Genomic DNA, 16,146 nt, shown 5'->3' with positions numbered 1-16,146 from the left:
TGTAGCCACTGAACCTATACATTTGATGTGAGCCAGTCCATGTCTTTGTGTCCTTTTTTTGTGTGTTTATCCAACTTAAGAGTCTTCAAAACAATTTGCACTTTCTCATGCTTGATCCTGCAAGGCAAACATCATCTTCTCTTTATGAAAGCAAAATCAGATGGTTAATTGGCCAAGAAGTGATGGAATTTATGTTCAAACTGACTCCAAATACAGTTTAAGAAGGGGCATGCTTGCAAAACACGTATCACATATTTTTCTGTATTTCTTGCCGAACAAAGAAAATTGTTCAGGATTGTTAATGCTTAGTGGAAAACCAAATATTTCATCTCCTAAAATAGTTTTATATGGAGTTTATACCTCCTATAGAGATAAAATATTATTATGTCCTGCAGTAATTTTTGGCACAAGTTATTTTTCTCAAGCTTTATCCGTGGTTTTCTTATTCCAATATGTAATACCCTAGCAAAGCCCACTGTGTTTTGTTTTGTTTTGTTTTAGCAAAGCGCACTCTTAAAGACTTTGGGATCCCATAAAAATATTAAGTTGACATCAATAATGGCAGAATAAGAGAAAGTACCATTTAGCAATTCTCAATGATACAATTTTATCTTAGTTTCATCCTACTACCTCACATTTTAAGGAGGAAATATGAAAGTCCTACACATTTTTTCTATTTTCTTTCTTCTGTCAAACAAGATACCCTGGTCATAAGAAACAGTAAGTCCAGGGATGTCTGGGTGACTCAGTCGGGTAAGCATCTGACTCTTGATTTCCGCTTGGGTCATGATCTCACGGTTAGTGGGTTCGAGTCCCGCATCGGGCTATGTGCTGAGAGCCGGAGCATACTCCGGATTCTCTCTCCCTCTCTCTCTGCCCCTCCCCTGCTCATGCTCTCTCTCGCTCCCCAAATAAGTAAACTTTAAAAAAAAAAAAATAAACATATAAGAAACAATAAGTCCAATAAGAAGTTTCAATAATCCAATTTACAAAATGAAAAGTGTTTAGAGGCAGTAAATGAGGGGTGCCTGAGTGGCTCAGTTAAGCATCTGACTCTTGATTTCGGCTCAGGTCATGATCTTAGAGTTCATGAATTCGAGCCCCACATCAGGGATTCTTGGGATTCTCTCTCCCTCTCTGCCCTTCCACTCCTCACGCACTTTCTCACTCTCAAAATAAATAAATAAGCTTTAAAAGAGGCAATAAATGATATTTATTATAACCATATCTTCAGAAAGTCTAGTGTGTAAATAAATAGGCATTATATTTTTCTTCTCAGTTCACAATGACAGCCATAGATTAGATCCCATGTCATACATTTTTCTTATGGAAGGAAGAGGAGACTATTATACTAAAAAGATACAAATGAGTAGGTAGAGTTCTTTTCCTTTAATTTTATTTTTTTAGGTTTATTTCTTTTTGAGAGCGCGCGCGCGCGTGCACGAGCAGGGGAGGAGCAAAGAGAGAAGAGAAAGAGGATCCCCAAGCAAGCTCCACGCTATCAGTGTGGAGCCCGACTCGGGGCTTGGACTCGCGAACAGTGAGATCATGATCTGAGTTGAAATCAAGAGTCAGGACACTTGTGGGGGGTGGGGGGAGAAGAAAGAAAAAAAAAAGAGGACATCTTAACTAACTGTGCCGGCCAGGCACCCCTTTCTTTAACTTTAAAGCTAAGACCAAATGAATACACAAGCTTCTTTTAGATTTTTGTGCAGGAGTATGTTGTATTAAGTTTGCTAGGGCTGCCATAACAAAATACCACAGACTGGGCTTAAACAACAGAATTTTTTCCCCCATTGTTCTGGATGCTTGAAGTCCAAGATTTCGTTTCTCCTGAGGCCTCTTTACTTGGCTTACAGATGGCCATCTTCTCACTATGTCCTTATATGGTTGTTCTTCTGTACATGCATCCCCAGTGTCTCTGTGTCCAAATTTCTTCTTCTTATAAAGACCAGTCAGATTGGAGTAGGGCCTCCTTAAAAGCTTTATTTACTTAATCACCTCTTTCAAGGCACTATCTCCAAATACAGTCACATTCTGAGGTACTGGGGATTAGGGTTTCAACATATGGATTCTGGGGAGACACAGTTAACCCCATAACAATGATTTAGAAGAGTTGAGAGGAAGTGGGAAGGTTTTAGAGATAATTTTGTAATATTTACTTATATCCACCTGGAGTGCAGTTCAACCTCAGGAAGTGTCATTAAAACTGTATAATGAGGGGCGCCTGGGTGGCGCAGTCGGTTAAGCGTCGACTTCAGCCAGGTCACGATCTCGCGGTCCGTGAGTTCGAGCCCCGCGTCAGGCTCTGGGCTGATGGCTCGGAGCCTGTTTCTGATTCTGTGTCTCCCTCTCTCTCTGCCCCTCCCCCGTTCATGCTCTGTCTCTCTCTGTCCCAAAAATAAATAAACGTTGAAAAAAAAATTTTTTTTTAAAAACTGTATAATGATGTGATGTTTCCTTTAGTTCAAGTCAGGCACCATTTATTGAGCACCTGCTCTGTCCAAGCTACTGAATAAAGTAAGGAAACAGAAATAATTAAGATGTGTTTATCTTTCATCAAGAAGCATTTGAATCTGAAATGGGAGAAAAGATATGTATACAATAACCGTACTACTAGATACAGTATGTAAGTGCTGTAAGAAAGGTACAAAAAGTGCTATAAGAACATGGAAGAGAAAGACAAAAATCATGGAAGAGGAGGAAATTCCTTGGAGGTTACTCGTTACTTTCTGTGTTTGCTCTCTCCTATTCACAGCTGTCCAGAAGGTTTAAGGTGGGAATGGCAAATAGAAAAAACTACTGAGGCCTGGGTGGCTCAGTCAGTAGAGCTTCCGACTCTTGATCCCAGAGTTGTGAGTTCAAGCCTCACATTGGGAATGGAGCGTACTTAATAGAGAGAGAGAGACTGAATAAAGTGTCTTCAGGTTTTCATGTGTTCATTGGTGGATTGTGCTCACCCTTCTTTATGGTATTATTGACTTCTTTTAAAAATCGGTCTAAGAGGGGGCGCCTGGGGGCTCAGTCAGTTGAGCGTCCGACTTCAGACTTCAGCTGGGGTCATGATCTCACCGTTTGTGGGTTCGAGCCCCGCGTCGGACTCTGTGCTGACAGCTCCGAGACTGGAGCCTGCTTCAGATTGTGTCTCCCTCTCTCTCTGCCTCCGCCACCCCACCCCGCTCACATTCTGTCTGCCTGTCTCTCAAAAAGAAATAAAACATTAAAAGAATTTTTTTTAATTTAAATAAATAAATATCGGTCTAAGATTTAAAAAAATCTTTATTATTTTAAAAGTAAAATATGGGGGCGCCTGGGTGGCGCAGTCGGTTAAGCGTCCGACTTCAGCCAGGTCACGATCTCGCGGTCCGTGAGTTTGAGCCCCGAGTCAGGCTCTGGGCTGATGGCTCAGAGCCTGGAGCCTGTTTCCGATTCTGTGTCTCCCTCTCTCTCTGCCCCTCCCCCGTTCATGCTCTGTCTCTCTCTGTCCCAAAAATAAATAAACGTTGAAAAAAAAAATTAAAAAAAAAATGTGTTTATACTAAGAAATTGAGATAAAAGTCTACATGAGAGAACTTAGTGATAGGGCTGTGAAATATGGGGATATATGCATTTGTCAAAACAAACTGAACATCTGTGCATCTCATCCTATATAAATTATACCTCAATTTTTTATAAAAACTTTAAAAAAAAATTTTTTTAACATTCATCTATTTTTGAGAGACAGAACGTGAGTGGGGGAGGGGCAGAGAGAGAGGGAGACACAGAATCAGAAGAAGGCTCCAGGCTCTGAGCTGTCAGCATGGAGCCTGACGCCGGACTCGAATTCACCAACCGTGAGATCATGACCTGAGCTGAAGTTGGATGCTTAACCGACTGAGCCACCCAGGTGCCCCTATAAAAAGTTTAAAGAAGAGAATAAAATTCACCCATAATCTCACCCCTGAAAAGTAATTGCTATTAAAATATTTATAGAAAAATCCTTATAGACTTTTCTATGTACCTCTTAATAATCTTTCTTAGCAGTCTTGTAGGAGATACCTCTTATAATAAAGAAATGTTTGAAGTTCAATAATTCCTTCAGTTTCACTTCATTTTCTCTTTCTTATGTTAAATTTAAGTAAAATTATATTTATTACATTTTACTTTTAAAATAGCACAAGTAGAATGATTTATTCCATTTTTTAAAAAAGTGATAAGTGTGATGTTACTTGAATTTTACATAAAAGGGAAATTAAAGTTAAACTGAATCTTGCTTTTGTTCATCACAAAATACTATTTACTAAAAGGCCCACTAAAGATAAAAAAAAAAAAAGATCTTATGAAAAACATAAAGCTATGTATGTGTGGACCTTGTTTGGCTGTTGATTGAAACAAACCAGCTATATAAAAATATGTATTGGGGCACCTGGGTGGCTCAGTTGGTTTAGCGCCTGACTTCAGCTCAGGTCATGACCTCGCAGTCTGTGAGTTCAAGCCCCGCATCGGGCTCTGTGCTGACAGCTCAGAGCCTGGAGCCTCCTTCAGATGCTGTGTCTCCCTCTCTCTCTGCCCCCACCCCTACACACACACACACACACACACACACACACACACTCATTCTCTCTCTCTCTCTCTCTCTCTCTCAAAAATAAATAAACATTAAAAAAATATGTATTAAACAATTGATGGAATTTGAAGGCTAACTGAATATTTGATAAAATTAAGGAATTCTTGTTAATTTTTAGGTATGATATTAGTATTACAGTTTTTTTAAAAACCTGCATGTCTTGGGGAGAGTATGGTGATTTTTATAGATGATATGTTACAATGACTGGGATTTGTACTGAAATAATCTGGGGAGCACGGACATGTATAGATGAGAGATGTGTATATATTGATAGCTGTTGAAGCTAGGTCATGGGTACATAGAGGTTCATAATCTCTCTCTTTGGTGTGTGTTTGAGAATGTTAAGCCAAAGATGTTAAAAAGAAAAAAACAAGACATTTTCTTAACCACATGATTCCATTTTACATCATATCCTATTGACTCCCTGTTATGAAAGGTGATGAGATTACAAACTGTGTGCTCACAGTTTGTTCTACCTCTATTCCCCAGTATTTTGTGACAATTTATAATATATACATTCTGTCATTTCATAATTCATACAAAGCTGTTCTGTGAAGGATAGCCCCAAAATTGAAGTTGGGGAAGAAGCATATGGGGAAATTAGTGGTTAGGAGAGAAGAAATGTGTATTGTGTGTTTAAAGAAAAATCTGGTTTTACATAAGCCCAAGAGATAATAGGATGATGAAATTTATGCATCATATTAATTTTTTAAGATTTTTTTTCTTTCCAATTTTTCTGAAATATATATACACTGCTTTTTAATCAGGGAGAAAAAGCTGTTTGAAAATACAAGGTGTATCTACATTTACCTAGTTTTGTTCTTCTGAGGTTTGAACATACTATACTTACCTTTAAGTGTTTTTAAATCTATTTTAAATTATTTGAGAGTTGTGTGTGGGGCACCTGGGTGGCTCAGTTGGTTAAGCATCTGACTTCGGCTCAGGTCATGATCTCACAGTTTGTGGGTTCCAGCCCCACATCCGGCTCTGTGCTATCAGCTTAGAGCCTGGAGCCTACTTCAGATTTTGTCTCTCTCTCTCTCTCTCTCTCTCTCTCTCTCTCTCTGCCCCTCGCCCGCTCATGCTCTGTCTCTCTCTGTCTCAAAAATAAATAAAACATTAAAAAACTTTTTTTTACTTTTTTTTTTCAATATATGAAATTTATTGTCAAATTGGTTTCCATACAACACCCAGTGCTCATCCCAAAAGGTGCCCTCCTCAATACCCATCACCCACCCTCCCCTCCCTCCCACCCCCCATCAACCCTCAGTTTGTTCTCAGTAAAAAAAAGTTTTTCAATTAAAAAAAAAAAGAGTTGTGGGGGAATAGATTTAGGGCCACATACATGTTTTCAGATTTTTCCTCCCCTTAACTATCTGTTTTCTTCTTTTCTCTTTGGATACTGTGTAGCAGTGAAAATTCCTTTTTCTCATAAATAACAGATTGTGGGAAAAGAAAAACATAGAGATTTCTGCTTTTGGTGCTACAATCACTTTTAAGTTTTTTAGAGTAAGAAATTAAGGATATTCGGGGCGCCTGGGTGGCTCAGTCGGTTGAGCGTCCGACTTCGGCTCAGATCATGATCTCACGGTTTGTGAGTTCGAGCCTCACGTCAGGCTCTGTGCTAACAGCTCAGAGCCTGGAGCCTGCTTCGGATTCTGTCTCATTCTCTCTCTGCCCCTCCCCTGCTTGTGCTCTGTCTCTCAAAAATAAATAAATGTTAAAAAAAAAAAATTAAACAAAAAAAGAAATGAAGGATATTTTTCTTGGCCAGAATGTGATTTAAACCTTATGAAGGAATATTCAAAGATGACCAGTTACTTTCCTTTATTTTGAATTTCTCTTTCACTGACAAGGCATTATCATGTTTCCTTTTTAATTTTCTGAACTTTTGACGATGGTTTTATTTTAAGGAAAAAAAAACTTCAACTGAAGTTGAGAAAATTTATAACCTGATCATTATGACTAGCTTTGCATCTTTCACCCAACTTCCTTTTTTTTTAATATGAAATTTATTGTCAAATTGGTTTCCATACAACACCCAGTGCTCATCCCAACAGGTGCCCTCCTCAATGCCCATCACCTACTTTCCCCTCCCTCCCACCCTCCTCACCCAACTCCCTGAATAAGCCTGAAAGGACATCATCTTCATGAAGCTGATTGAGAAATTTTGTTCATTTGTCTGGGTTAATAGTCCAGCCTCTCAGTAATGCTGAAGTCATGTGTTAAACCAGAATAACATCCAGGTCACAGTTCCTCATTCCCCCTTATGATTAAGCAGAGTTAGGTTTTAATGCTTAATCTCTTTTATGAAATATTTCTATTGGCAGGGGCTCCTGGGGGTTCAGTTGGTTAAGCGTTCCATTCTTGATTTTGACTAAGGTCCATGATTTCAGGGTTGTGGAATCGAGCCCCTACATTGGGCCTCCTTGCTGACAGCTTGGGGCCTGCTTTGGATTCTCTCTCTCCCTCTGTCTCTCTGTGCCTCTCTCCCATGATGTGAGTTCTCTCTCTCAAAATAAATATTTAAAAAAAAAAAAGGGAAGAAAGAAAAACAGCACATTAACTCTTTTTAAGGTAATTTTTTAAAGGAAAAAAACTAGTTTTGCTTGTATAATTTTCATTTTTGATAATTCTTTTTTTTTTCTGGTAATTCTTGACATCCCCCAGAGGTTATTATACAGACACTGAGCATATAGAAAAAGATTTCAAGAAAACATAGTAAGATTCCTTCTCTTATGGAAGGTTGAAGCAGTTTTAATGTTGAATCTTCAGATTTGGTGGAAAGGAAGATTTTTTTCTGATATTTTTCCTAACAAACATGTTTGCTCAGTGTAGGTAACTTGGAAAAATTACAAAACCATTTTTTAATGTTTATTGGTTTATTTTTGAGAGAGATGGAGAGCGTAAGCAGGGGAGGGGCAGAGGCAGAGAGAATCTGAATCAGGCTCCAGGCTCCGAGCTGTCAGTGCAGAGCCGGATATGGGGCTTGAACTTATAAACCGTAAGATCATGACCTGAGCCAAAGTTAGATGCTCAACTGACTGAGCCACCCAGACGCCCCACAAAACCATTTTTTAAAGCAGGCTCATTCTTTTAAAGTAAGATATTTTGTGTAATTGTGATAATTTTGAATACACAATTATGTATTTGGCTGTTTTTGATTAAACTTTATCATAGGAATTTTCTAACATTTTTAAAAACTCCTTGTAAGCATAGTTTTTAATGATGCTTTAAGTTTCTTTGTTTTCTGTCCTCTTTTTACCCCAAGCAGGCAACTTTAAAATCTTTAACCTTTGAGTTGTTTTAAGGTGTGTCTTTAAGGAAGTTTGGATAAAAAATACTAGACCAGGTGGAAAAGCATAAAATGTTGACTGTCTGAATTTATGGAAGTCTCAATGCCCTACCTTTTATAAGAATAAAGTAACATTATCAAAAATGTAAATATGTACAATCTTTGACCCCAAAATTTCCTGTAGGCATTTATTCAACAGAAACACCAACAGTGAATATTTCTTTATAGCATTTTTGTGTGTGTCTGTGATGACAAAAAACTGTAAGCAAATGTACACCAGTAAGGGCTTGGATAGATAAATTATAGTACATCTAAAGTGCACTGCTAGGTAGCCATTACAGTGAATGAGGTAAATCTATATTAATTCATGTGAGAAGATAGCCAAAATAATGGGTGAGTGAAAAAGTTGCCACTCAGTGTGATCTCATTTCTGTAAATAATACTGAGATAGAATAGGCATATAAAATCTAGAAAATATGCACTAGACTATTAACCCCTCCAGATAAACTTCCATGTTGTAAATTACACGTTTCTTTTTTGTTGTTGTTGTTGTCGTTGTTTATTTATTTTTGAGACAGAGACAGAGCATGAACAGGGAAGGGGCAGAGAGGGAGACACAGAATCTGAGGCAGGCTCCAGGCTCTGAGCTGTCAGCACAGAGCCTAATGTGTGATCTACGAACTGTAAGATCATGACCCAAGCGAAGTCAGATGCTTAACTGACTGAGCCACCCAGGCACCCCTGTAAATTACACATTTCTATAATGTGATCTCTTTTTCCTGTCTTTTCTTTTCTTTTCTCTTATACGATCATTTATTATGTTTATAGATGTTATTATAGATGGTTTGAGAATTCACCAGTTCAGCTAGATAGATTTATTTGGGGGAATATGGACCTTAGAATTATAATTATTTTTTAAAACTCTGCATATTTTTAAGCTTTTTTTCTATTATATATGACTCGATAAAAAGAAAGTTTAAAAAAACTCATTTGAGGAGTTTTACATTAGATCCTTGGATGGGAATGATATTCAGAAACATAGTGTCTACATCCTGCTGTTCATTGTTTCTTTATTTACAGTTCTCACTTACAGTTCTGATGACAATCTGACATCACTGTTCCTGAAACAGAAATTATATGGTCAGGAAGAAATGAGAAAACAAACAAATTAGTTTCCTCTAATTGCTTTAATACTGGCTGATGTGTTTGCACACCTGTTGAGATTTATAAAATCACCAAGATTATATAAAAGTTATGCTTAAGTAAATTATGTGTTCTAAAGCAAGTTGCAGTTTAACCTTAAATCCTTAAAAAAGCCTACTCCCTCCTTAAAGAGGAGTTATAAATTATGACTCTTTTGGAGTAGCCAGATGCAGGTAATGGATGGAACTAACCCCAGCTTTGAATCTAAGATCAGGCCCTCAGGAAATGCGAGTCCGTCTAAGGGTGTTTATGGTTCAAACTGAGCTTTTGCCAGGTTAACATATTTACTTTCTTTTTTGTCTTGTTTTTTGTGTTCTGTTTTGTTTTGGGTTTTTTTTTTGTTTTTGTTTTTGTTTAAGGTTAACATATTTACTTTCAATCCTAAATTTACGCTGTCAAGAAACATTTGAGAAATACTGTGTATCAGTCAGATACTCTCTCCTTAAGGAATTTATATTCTACCGTGGACAATTGATTACAATGTGATAAAACAAATGATAAGGGAGAAGTATATATAGGCACACCCAGGCGGGGAACCTAACCTAGAGGGTGGAGTTGAAGGAAAGACATGGTTAGAGAAGGTACATGGAAGATGTGATTCCTGGAAGCCATCCTTAAGAACAAGGGGAGTTGGGGGAAGAAGGATATTGGTTCTTCTGGACAGAGAGAACAATGTGTACAAAGGCCAGTAGGCAAAAATGATACATTAAGCATACTTGAGATAGCTCTGGGGGCTCAGATAGTTCTGGGGGGGGGAGCTCAGATAGTTCTAGAGGGGGGCTCAGATAGCTCTGGGGGGCTCAGATAGTTCTGGCGGCTCAGATAGTTCTGGCTCTGTTGGAGGAGCATCCAACTCAGTCTCACAGTTGTGAGTTTGAGCCCCGTGTTGGGTGCAGAGATTACTAAAAAAGATAAACCAACTTAAAATAGTTCTGGAAAGTTAAGCCCTGGTGTTCAAGGAGAAGGGGTCAGAGAGAGACCAGTGAGCATTTTCTTAGCTTGAGTGCTATCCTAAGGAATTTGGACTGGAGGAGCATTTGAAATATTTTTAATCAAACTTAAAATCCCAGAGGTGATCAATAAACAGATGAGAAAACCAGATTGCCCTAGGACAAATTACCAAATCAGTCCTGACATCCAGGAATTGGGTAGTCAGGAATAAACTGCAGTGTTGAAATAAAACGGGGAAGCTAGGTCTAAATATGATCCCAGTTGGGGGCACCTAGCTGGCTCAGTCAGTGAAGCAAGTGACTTTTGATCTCAGGGTTGTGAGTTTGAACCCCACATTGGGTATAAAGATTACTTAAAAATAAGATCTTTTGGGGTGCCTGGGTGGCTCAGCATCTGAGGCGTCCTATTCTTGGTTTTGGCTCAGGTCATAATCTTACCATTTGTGAGTTTGAGCCCTGCACAATGTGTATCCTGCTTGGGATTCTCTCTCTCTCTGCCCCTCCTCTGCATGTGCTCTCTCTCAAAATAAATAAATAAACTTTAAAAATATATATACAATAAAATCTTTTTTAAAAAATAAATGTGGTCCCAGTTGTGTGGCAGTCCTCCAATCCCCCCCTCCCTGTGCCTGATTCTCAGCAAAAGCAAATATAGCTCTTCCTCTCTGAAAGAAGACATCTTTAATTTAGGCCTCCAGGATCTCATAGATTCACACCAAAAAAAATTGAATATGAGCCACTTCTTAATCAAATGCCAAATGTACAAAGAAGCAAATACCCACAAGAAAGAAACAGCAGAAATAGCAAATAATAGGTCATTCGTGGACCTCAGATATTAAAATGACCAGACAATATAAAATATCTATGACATTTTTAAAGAAATAAAAGAATCACAAAATGAATAACAAAAAGAACTGATCACAAGTGAGCAAGCAAATGTGAAAAATAACTACATAGAACTTTTAGAAATCAAAGTTGAAATCAAAATCTCATGGTTACACATTAGATATAGATGGGGAGAGAAAATTGGAAGCCAGATATAAAATAACTCTTCAGAAAGCAATTTAGAGACAAAGGAAATGGAAAATATGAAAGAGAGTTAAAGATATGGGGGTTAGAATAAGAAAGATTGATGTCCCACAAGGAAAAAATAAAACGGAGGAGAGTCAAATTTCTTAGAGATAAAAAGTGAGAAATTTTGAAAACTAAGAAATGGACCTATAGAAACAGGAAGCATATGCCAAACAGGATAAGGAAATTCACATAAAGTCATGTCATAGTCGAACTGCAAAACACCAAGGGAGAAGATCTTAAAGAACCTGAGAAAAAAAGACAAGTCAATCACACCTACAAGAAACCACAATCAATGAGAATGATACATTTCTCACTGCAACAATGGAAGCTAGAAGAGGAGGACTTCATATGGTCAGTGTGATAAAACTATCAACCTAGAATTTTATGTCCGGAGAAACTATCTTTAAAAAAACAGTGGTGAAATAAAGACCTTTCAGATAAAATAGAGTTTGCCTCCAACAGATTTTCACTTAAGGAAATTCTACTTTAGGAAGAAGGAAAATGGTACCAGAAAGGAGGTCTGAGATGCAAGAAGGAATGGTGAGCAAAGACATTGGTAAGCATCTGAGTAAATCAGACCTGTATAAAATAATGATAATGCCAATAATAATGTCTAACGTGAGGTGGTTAAAAAAAAAAAAAAAGAAAGAAAAAGAAAAGAAAATATTGGTCAACTAGAAGAGTGGTTAAATATTGATTTGTTTTAAAAATATGGGGCACCTGGGTGGCTCAGTCAGTTAAGCATCCAACTTCAGCTCAGGTCATGATCTCACGGTTCATGAGTTTAAGCCCTGCATCAGGTTCTGCACTGATAGCACAGAGCCTACTTGGGATTTTGTCTCCCTCTCTCTCTGCTCCCCTCCCCCTCCCCATTTGCTCTCTCTTTCAAAGTAAAATAAACTTAAAAAAAATACTAAATAAAAATAAGGTGGAGGGTGTGCCTGGGTGGCTGAATCAGTTTTAGCATCCAACTCTTGATTTTGGTTCAGGTCACAATCCCAGGTCATGAGGTCGAGCCCCGTGTTGGGCTCTGTGCTGAGCGTGGAGCCTGTTGGGATCCTCTTTCTCCCTCTCTCTCTCTCTGCCCCTCTCCTGTGTGCTTGTGTGCTCTCTCTCTCTCTCTCTCTCTCTCTCTCTCTCTCTCTCTCTGTCAAAAATAAACATTCATTTAAAAATAAATAAAATAAAAAATTTTAAATACTGATTTTTTTTTGAGAGTGTGAGAGAGACAGCATGAGTGGGGGAGGGGCAGAGAGAGAGAGAGAGAGAGCGAGAGAGGGAGGGAGACGGAGACACAGAATCCGAAGCAGGCTCCAGGCTCTGAGCTTTCAGCACAGAGCCTGATGCGGGGCTCCAACCCATGGACTGCGAGATCATGACCTGAGCCAAAGTCGGACTGAGCCACCCAGGCGTCCCTAAAATACCGATTTATGTAGCGATCCTTAAAGGTGATGCTTTAAAGCCATGCTAGAACCTCCCTGCCAACATCTCACCCAGCTTCTCTCCAAGAGGGAGTGCTACACCAAAAGGTAGAGTGTTAGACGGGTCTGATACTTTTGGTGGGTCTTCTTGTGTTAATCATAACTCCTTGCTTACAATCCTCAGGATTCAATATTGCCTTTCAGTAAAAGTTCAGAGCATCAAGACTTCCCACAGCCAACTTGATCTTATGTCCTTGAGTTAGATCTCTAAACATATTTGATGTCTCCTTCCTTTATACTTTTACTTAGAATGCTCTCTTGAAAAATAAGAATTTGAATGATTTATCTTCATCTGGAAAACCCTCCCTCACTGCTAAATTCAACCTATTTTTCAAACCTCAGTTCAAGTCCCATGAAAGTTTCTGACTAGCCCAAAAGTGGTTTATAATTTGAAAAACTATCATCTAAACCAAACATCCAGTAGTCATTTTTGCCTGTCTCCTGCTTTTTCAATTGAGCTTTTATTTAAAATTTATATTATTATAGGGGCACCTGGGTGGCTCAGTCGGTTGAGCTTCTGACTTCAGCTCAGGTCATGATCTCGCAGTCTGTGAGTTCAAGCCCGTGTCGGGCTCTGTGCTGACAGCTCAGAGCCTGGAGCCTGCTTCAGATTCTGTTTTTTCCCTCTCTCTCTGACCCTCTCCCGTTCATGCTCTGTCTCTCTCTGTCTCAAAAATAAACATTAAAAAACACATTTTAAAAATATTTAAATTTATATTATTGTAGAACTTTCTTCAAGTTTGCATGGTCTTTCCAGTTAGATTTTTAGTTTCTTAAGACAGTGGGTATTTCTTCTATGTCTTTGTACCCCTCTAGCTCCTAACTAAAGGAAACCAATATTTAAGTGCCTACTATAAGCCAGGTTCTCTACTAAATGCTTTCTTATACAGGACACCTGATTTATTCCTCACAGCAAACTTATAAAGATAGATATTAGTGTCCACATTTTATAGATGAGGACATTGCACTTGAGAAATAACATACCCAAAGCATTTACGTAGTCAGTGGCAGAGCTGGATTTCTACCACATCATCCATCAAAATGGCTTGCAAATAATCCATGTCTTGGAGGAGTAAAAGGCTCAGATGGTTTATACATTTTTCTGCTAATATTGATACTCTGAAATTTAGAATGTCATGAAAACAGATTTCAAAAAAGCTAAAATTCTTTTCAAAAATTACAAATTGACCTGCCAATTATTAACTAGGAGCTGAACCCTGGGAATTCACAAAGAGCTTGAAGTCAGAAAATCTTATTTCGGGCGTTTAGACGAAGAGAATTAAAGAGAGATTCTGTTACTTTATGCTTTGAGTACATGTAATGTGACATGAAATGAATCACAATGAAATGAACCATCCTTAAGGTGCCTGCTGCTAGCCCATAACCCTTTCAGAACATTCTTTTCTTTTTATTCCCCTTCTCTAGGGTTACACATCTTTCTGGAATGACTGCATATCATCTGGCCTGCGAGGGGGCATCCTGATAGAGCTGGCCATGCGGGGTCGAATCTATCTGGAACCCCCCACCATGCGTAAGAAGCGACTACTGGACAGAAAGGTGCAACAGCCTTGTGAACATTCTCCTGACTTATGAAAGAGCAGATACCAATGGTCCATTTTGGAGAAATGGGAAGATCTGAGTAGTGAGACAAGATAAATATCACTGACTCAGCTGTCCCATTGTCTAACAGGTTTAATTAACCTATAGCAGAGGGAGAAATTCAAGTATCCATTATCTAAAGAGTTACAAGAAGTTTATGGTTTTGTCTTTTTATGCAGATTTTTCTAAATCACATTTAGGATGCTGTTGATTGTTACTCCTCTGTATCTATATAACATTATGAAATAGAGTGTTATATAGGAGGAGGGCAAACACCTAGGTTGGGTGCAGTCTTTGTTTAATTCTGGTCATGCTCAGATAACATTAGATTTTTCTCCTTCCATTTATAGCAAGTCCTCTCCACCATACGAGCTTGACTCCCATCTCTGTTTTCTTACTACGTATTTTTTCCACTCATAACTTCATTTTCATACTCTTAACTCTACCAAAACTACATTCTTCAGTGTCACCAGCAGGCTCTATGCCCATCATGGCGCTTGAACTCACAACCCTAAGATCATGAGGCTCTACTGATGGAGCCAGCCAGGCACCCTATCACCAGCTTCTCTTTTGTCTTCAATTTATTTTTCTCTCTTAACCTATACGTGGCATTGACATTTTTTGACCACCTCCCCCTACTTGAAATTTTCTCCATTCTTGGCCTTTGTTATATTACATTTTCTTGCTTCTTGCCTGTACCCTATTTCTTTTTTTTTTTTTATTTTTTTTAATGTTTATTTATTTTTGAGAGAGAGAGAGAGTGCAAGCAGAGGAGGAGCAGAGAGGGAGACACAATACAAAGCACACTCCAGGCTCTGAGCTATCGGCACAGAGCCCGACAGGCTCAAACCCACAGACTGCAAGATCATGACCTGAGCTGAAGCTGGACGCTTAACCAACTGAGCCACCCAGGCATCCCGCCTGTACCCTATTTCTTATACTTCTCCATTCCTTAACATCTGAGTCTCAGTTTGCATCCTTTTGCATACCTTTCTTTCCTTTTGGAGATACCATTTATCTTCTAGCTTTATCTATCACCTCCATGATATTAACCTATCAAACCCCTAGGAACATATTTAACTCTTGACTAGACATTTCAACTTAGCTATCCCTTATGAGTTAAAACCAAACTTATCCACTTTTGCCCTAAAGTAGCTTCCTCTTCTTTTTTACCTTTATTAATTGTTTCACAGGTTAGTTTTCCAGACCTAAAGAGTTATTATTACATATTTTCTTCCTGATCATTTATATCCAGTTTGTCACTAGGGCCCACTTCAAATGTTATTTCTTTCTCCCCACTATCACTCCATACTAGATATTAAACTTCTTGAGAACAGGGATAGTGTGTTATGTTGTTTTGCATTTCCTACAACATTTGACCCATAATGTATATACAGTATATTGAAAGATTCTAATTTGAATTAAGGGAATGAACCAGGGTCCCTTGTTTCTTCTTTTATTTATTTATTTATTTATTTATTTATTTTTCTGTTTGGAATTCAAATCTTTTTTTTTTTCAATATATGAAATTTATTGTCAAATTGGTTTCCATACAACACCCAGTGCTCATCCCAAAACCTTGTTTCTTCTTTTAAAGGTATTGCTAAAGTCAGATAGCCCAACAGGAGATGTTTTACTGGATGAAACTCTCAAACACATCAAAGCAACTGAACCCACAGAAACCGTCCAGACATGGATAGAGCTACTCACAGGTAAGATGGCTAAAAATGGCTAAAAAAATCCCACACTTTATAATCTTTATCCTACTAGTTCAAGCAGTGGAATACAGGAATTCAAGATGCTGGGTAAGAAATGTATGGCTCACTGTTTAACTGTATTTAAAGAAGGACAGAAAAGACATGGTTAATCAATACATAAAGTTTTCCAAAGCTCTGTCTTACGTCCACCACCCCACCACATAAGCTCTTTAATAGTATT

The 16,146-nt window shown here is 38.3% G+C and overlaps 1 protein-coding gene across 2 annotated transcripts in view; it reads left to right on the top strand.

The window, feature by feature from the left end:
* GOLPH3L (golgi phosphoprotein 3 like) overlaps positions 1-16,146 on the top strand; it is a 37,985-nt gene that overhangs the window by 8,833 nt on the left and 13,006 nt on the right. For both annotated transcript variants that reach the window (XM_030328173.1, XM_030328174.1), the window contains 2 exons: positions 14,035-14,166; positions 15,806-15,920. In XM_030328173.1, the coding sequence (XP_030184033.1) occupies positions 14,035-14,166; positions 15,806-15,920 (247 nt within the window). The remainder of the gene's footprint in view (positions 1-14,034; positions 14,167-15,805; positions 15,921-16,146) is intronic.

This window comes from Lynx canadensis, chromosome C1, assembly GCF_007474595.2.
Source record: "Lynx canadensis isolate LIC74 chromosome C1, mLynCan4.pri.v2, whole genome shotgun sequence".
In the NCBI taxonomy this organism is placed as follows: Eukaryota; Metazoa; Chordata; class Mammalia; order Carnivora; family Felidae; genus Lynx; species Lynx canadensis.
This window is presented reverse-complemented; position numbering and strand designations above follow the sequence as displayed.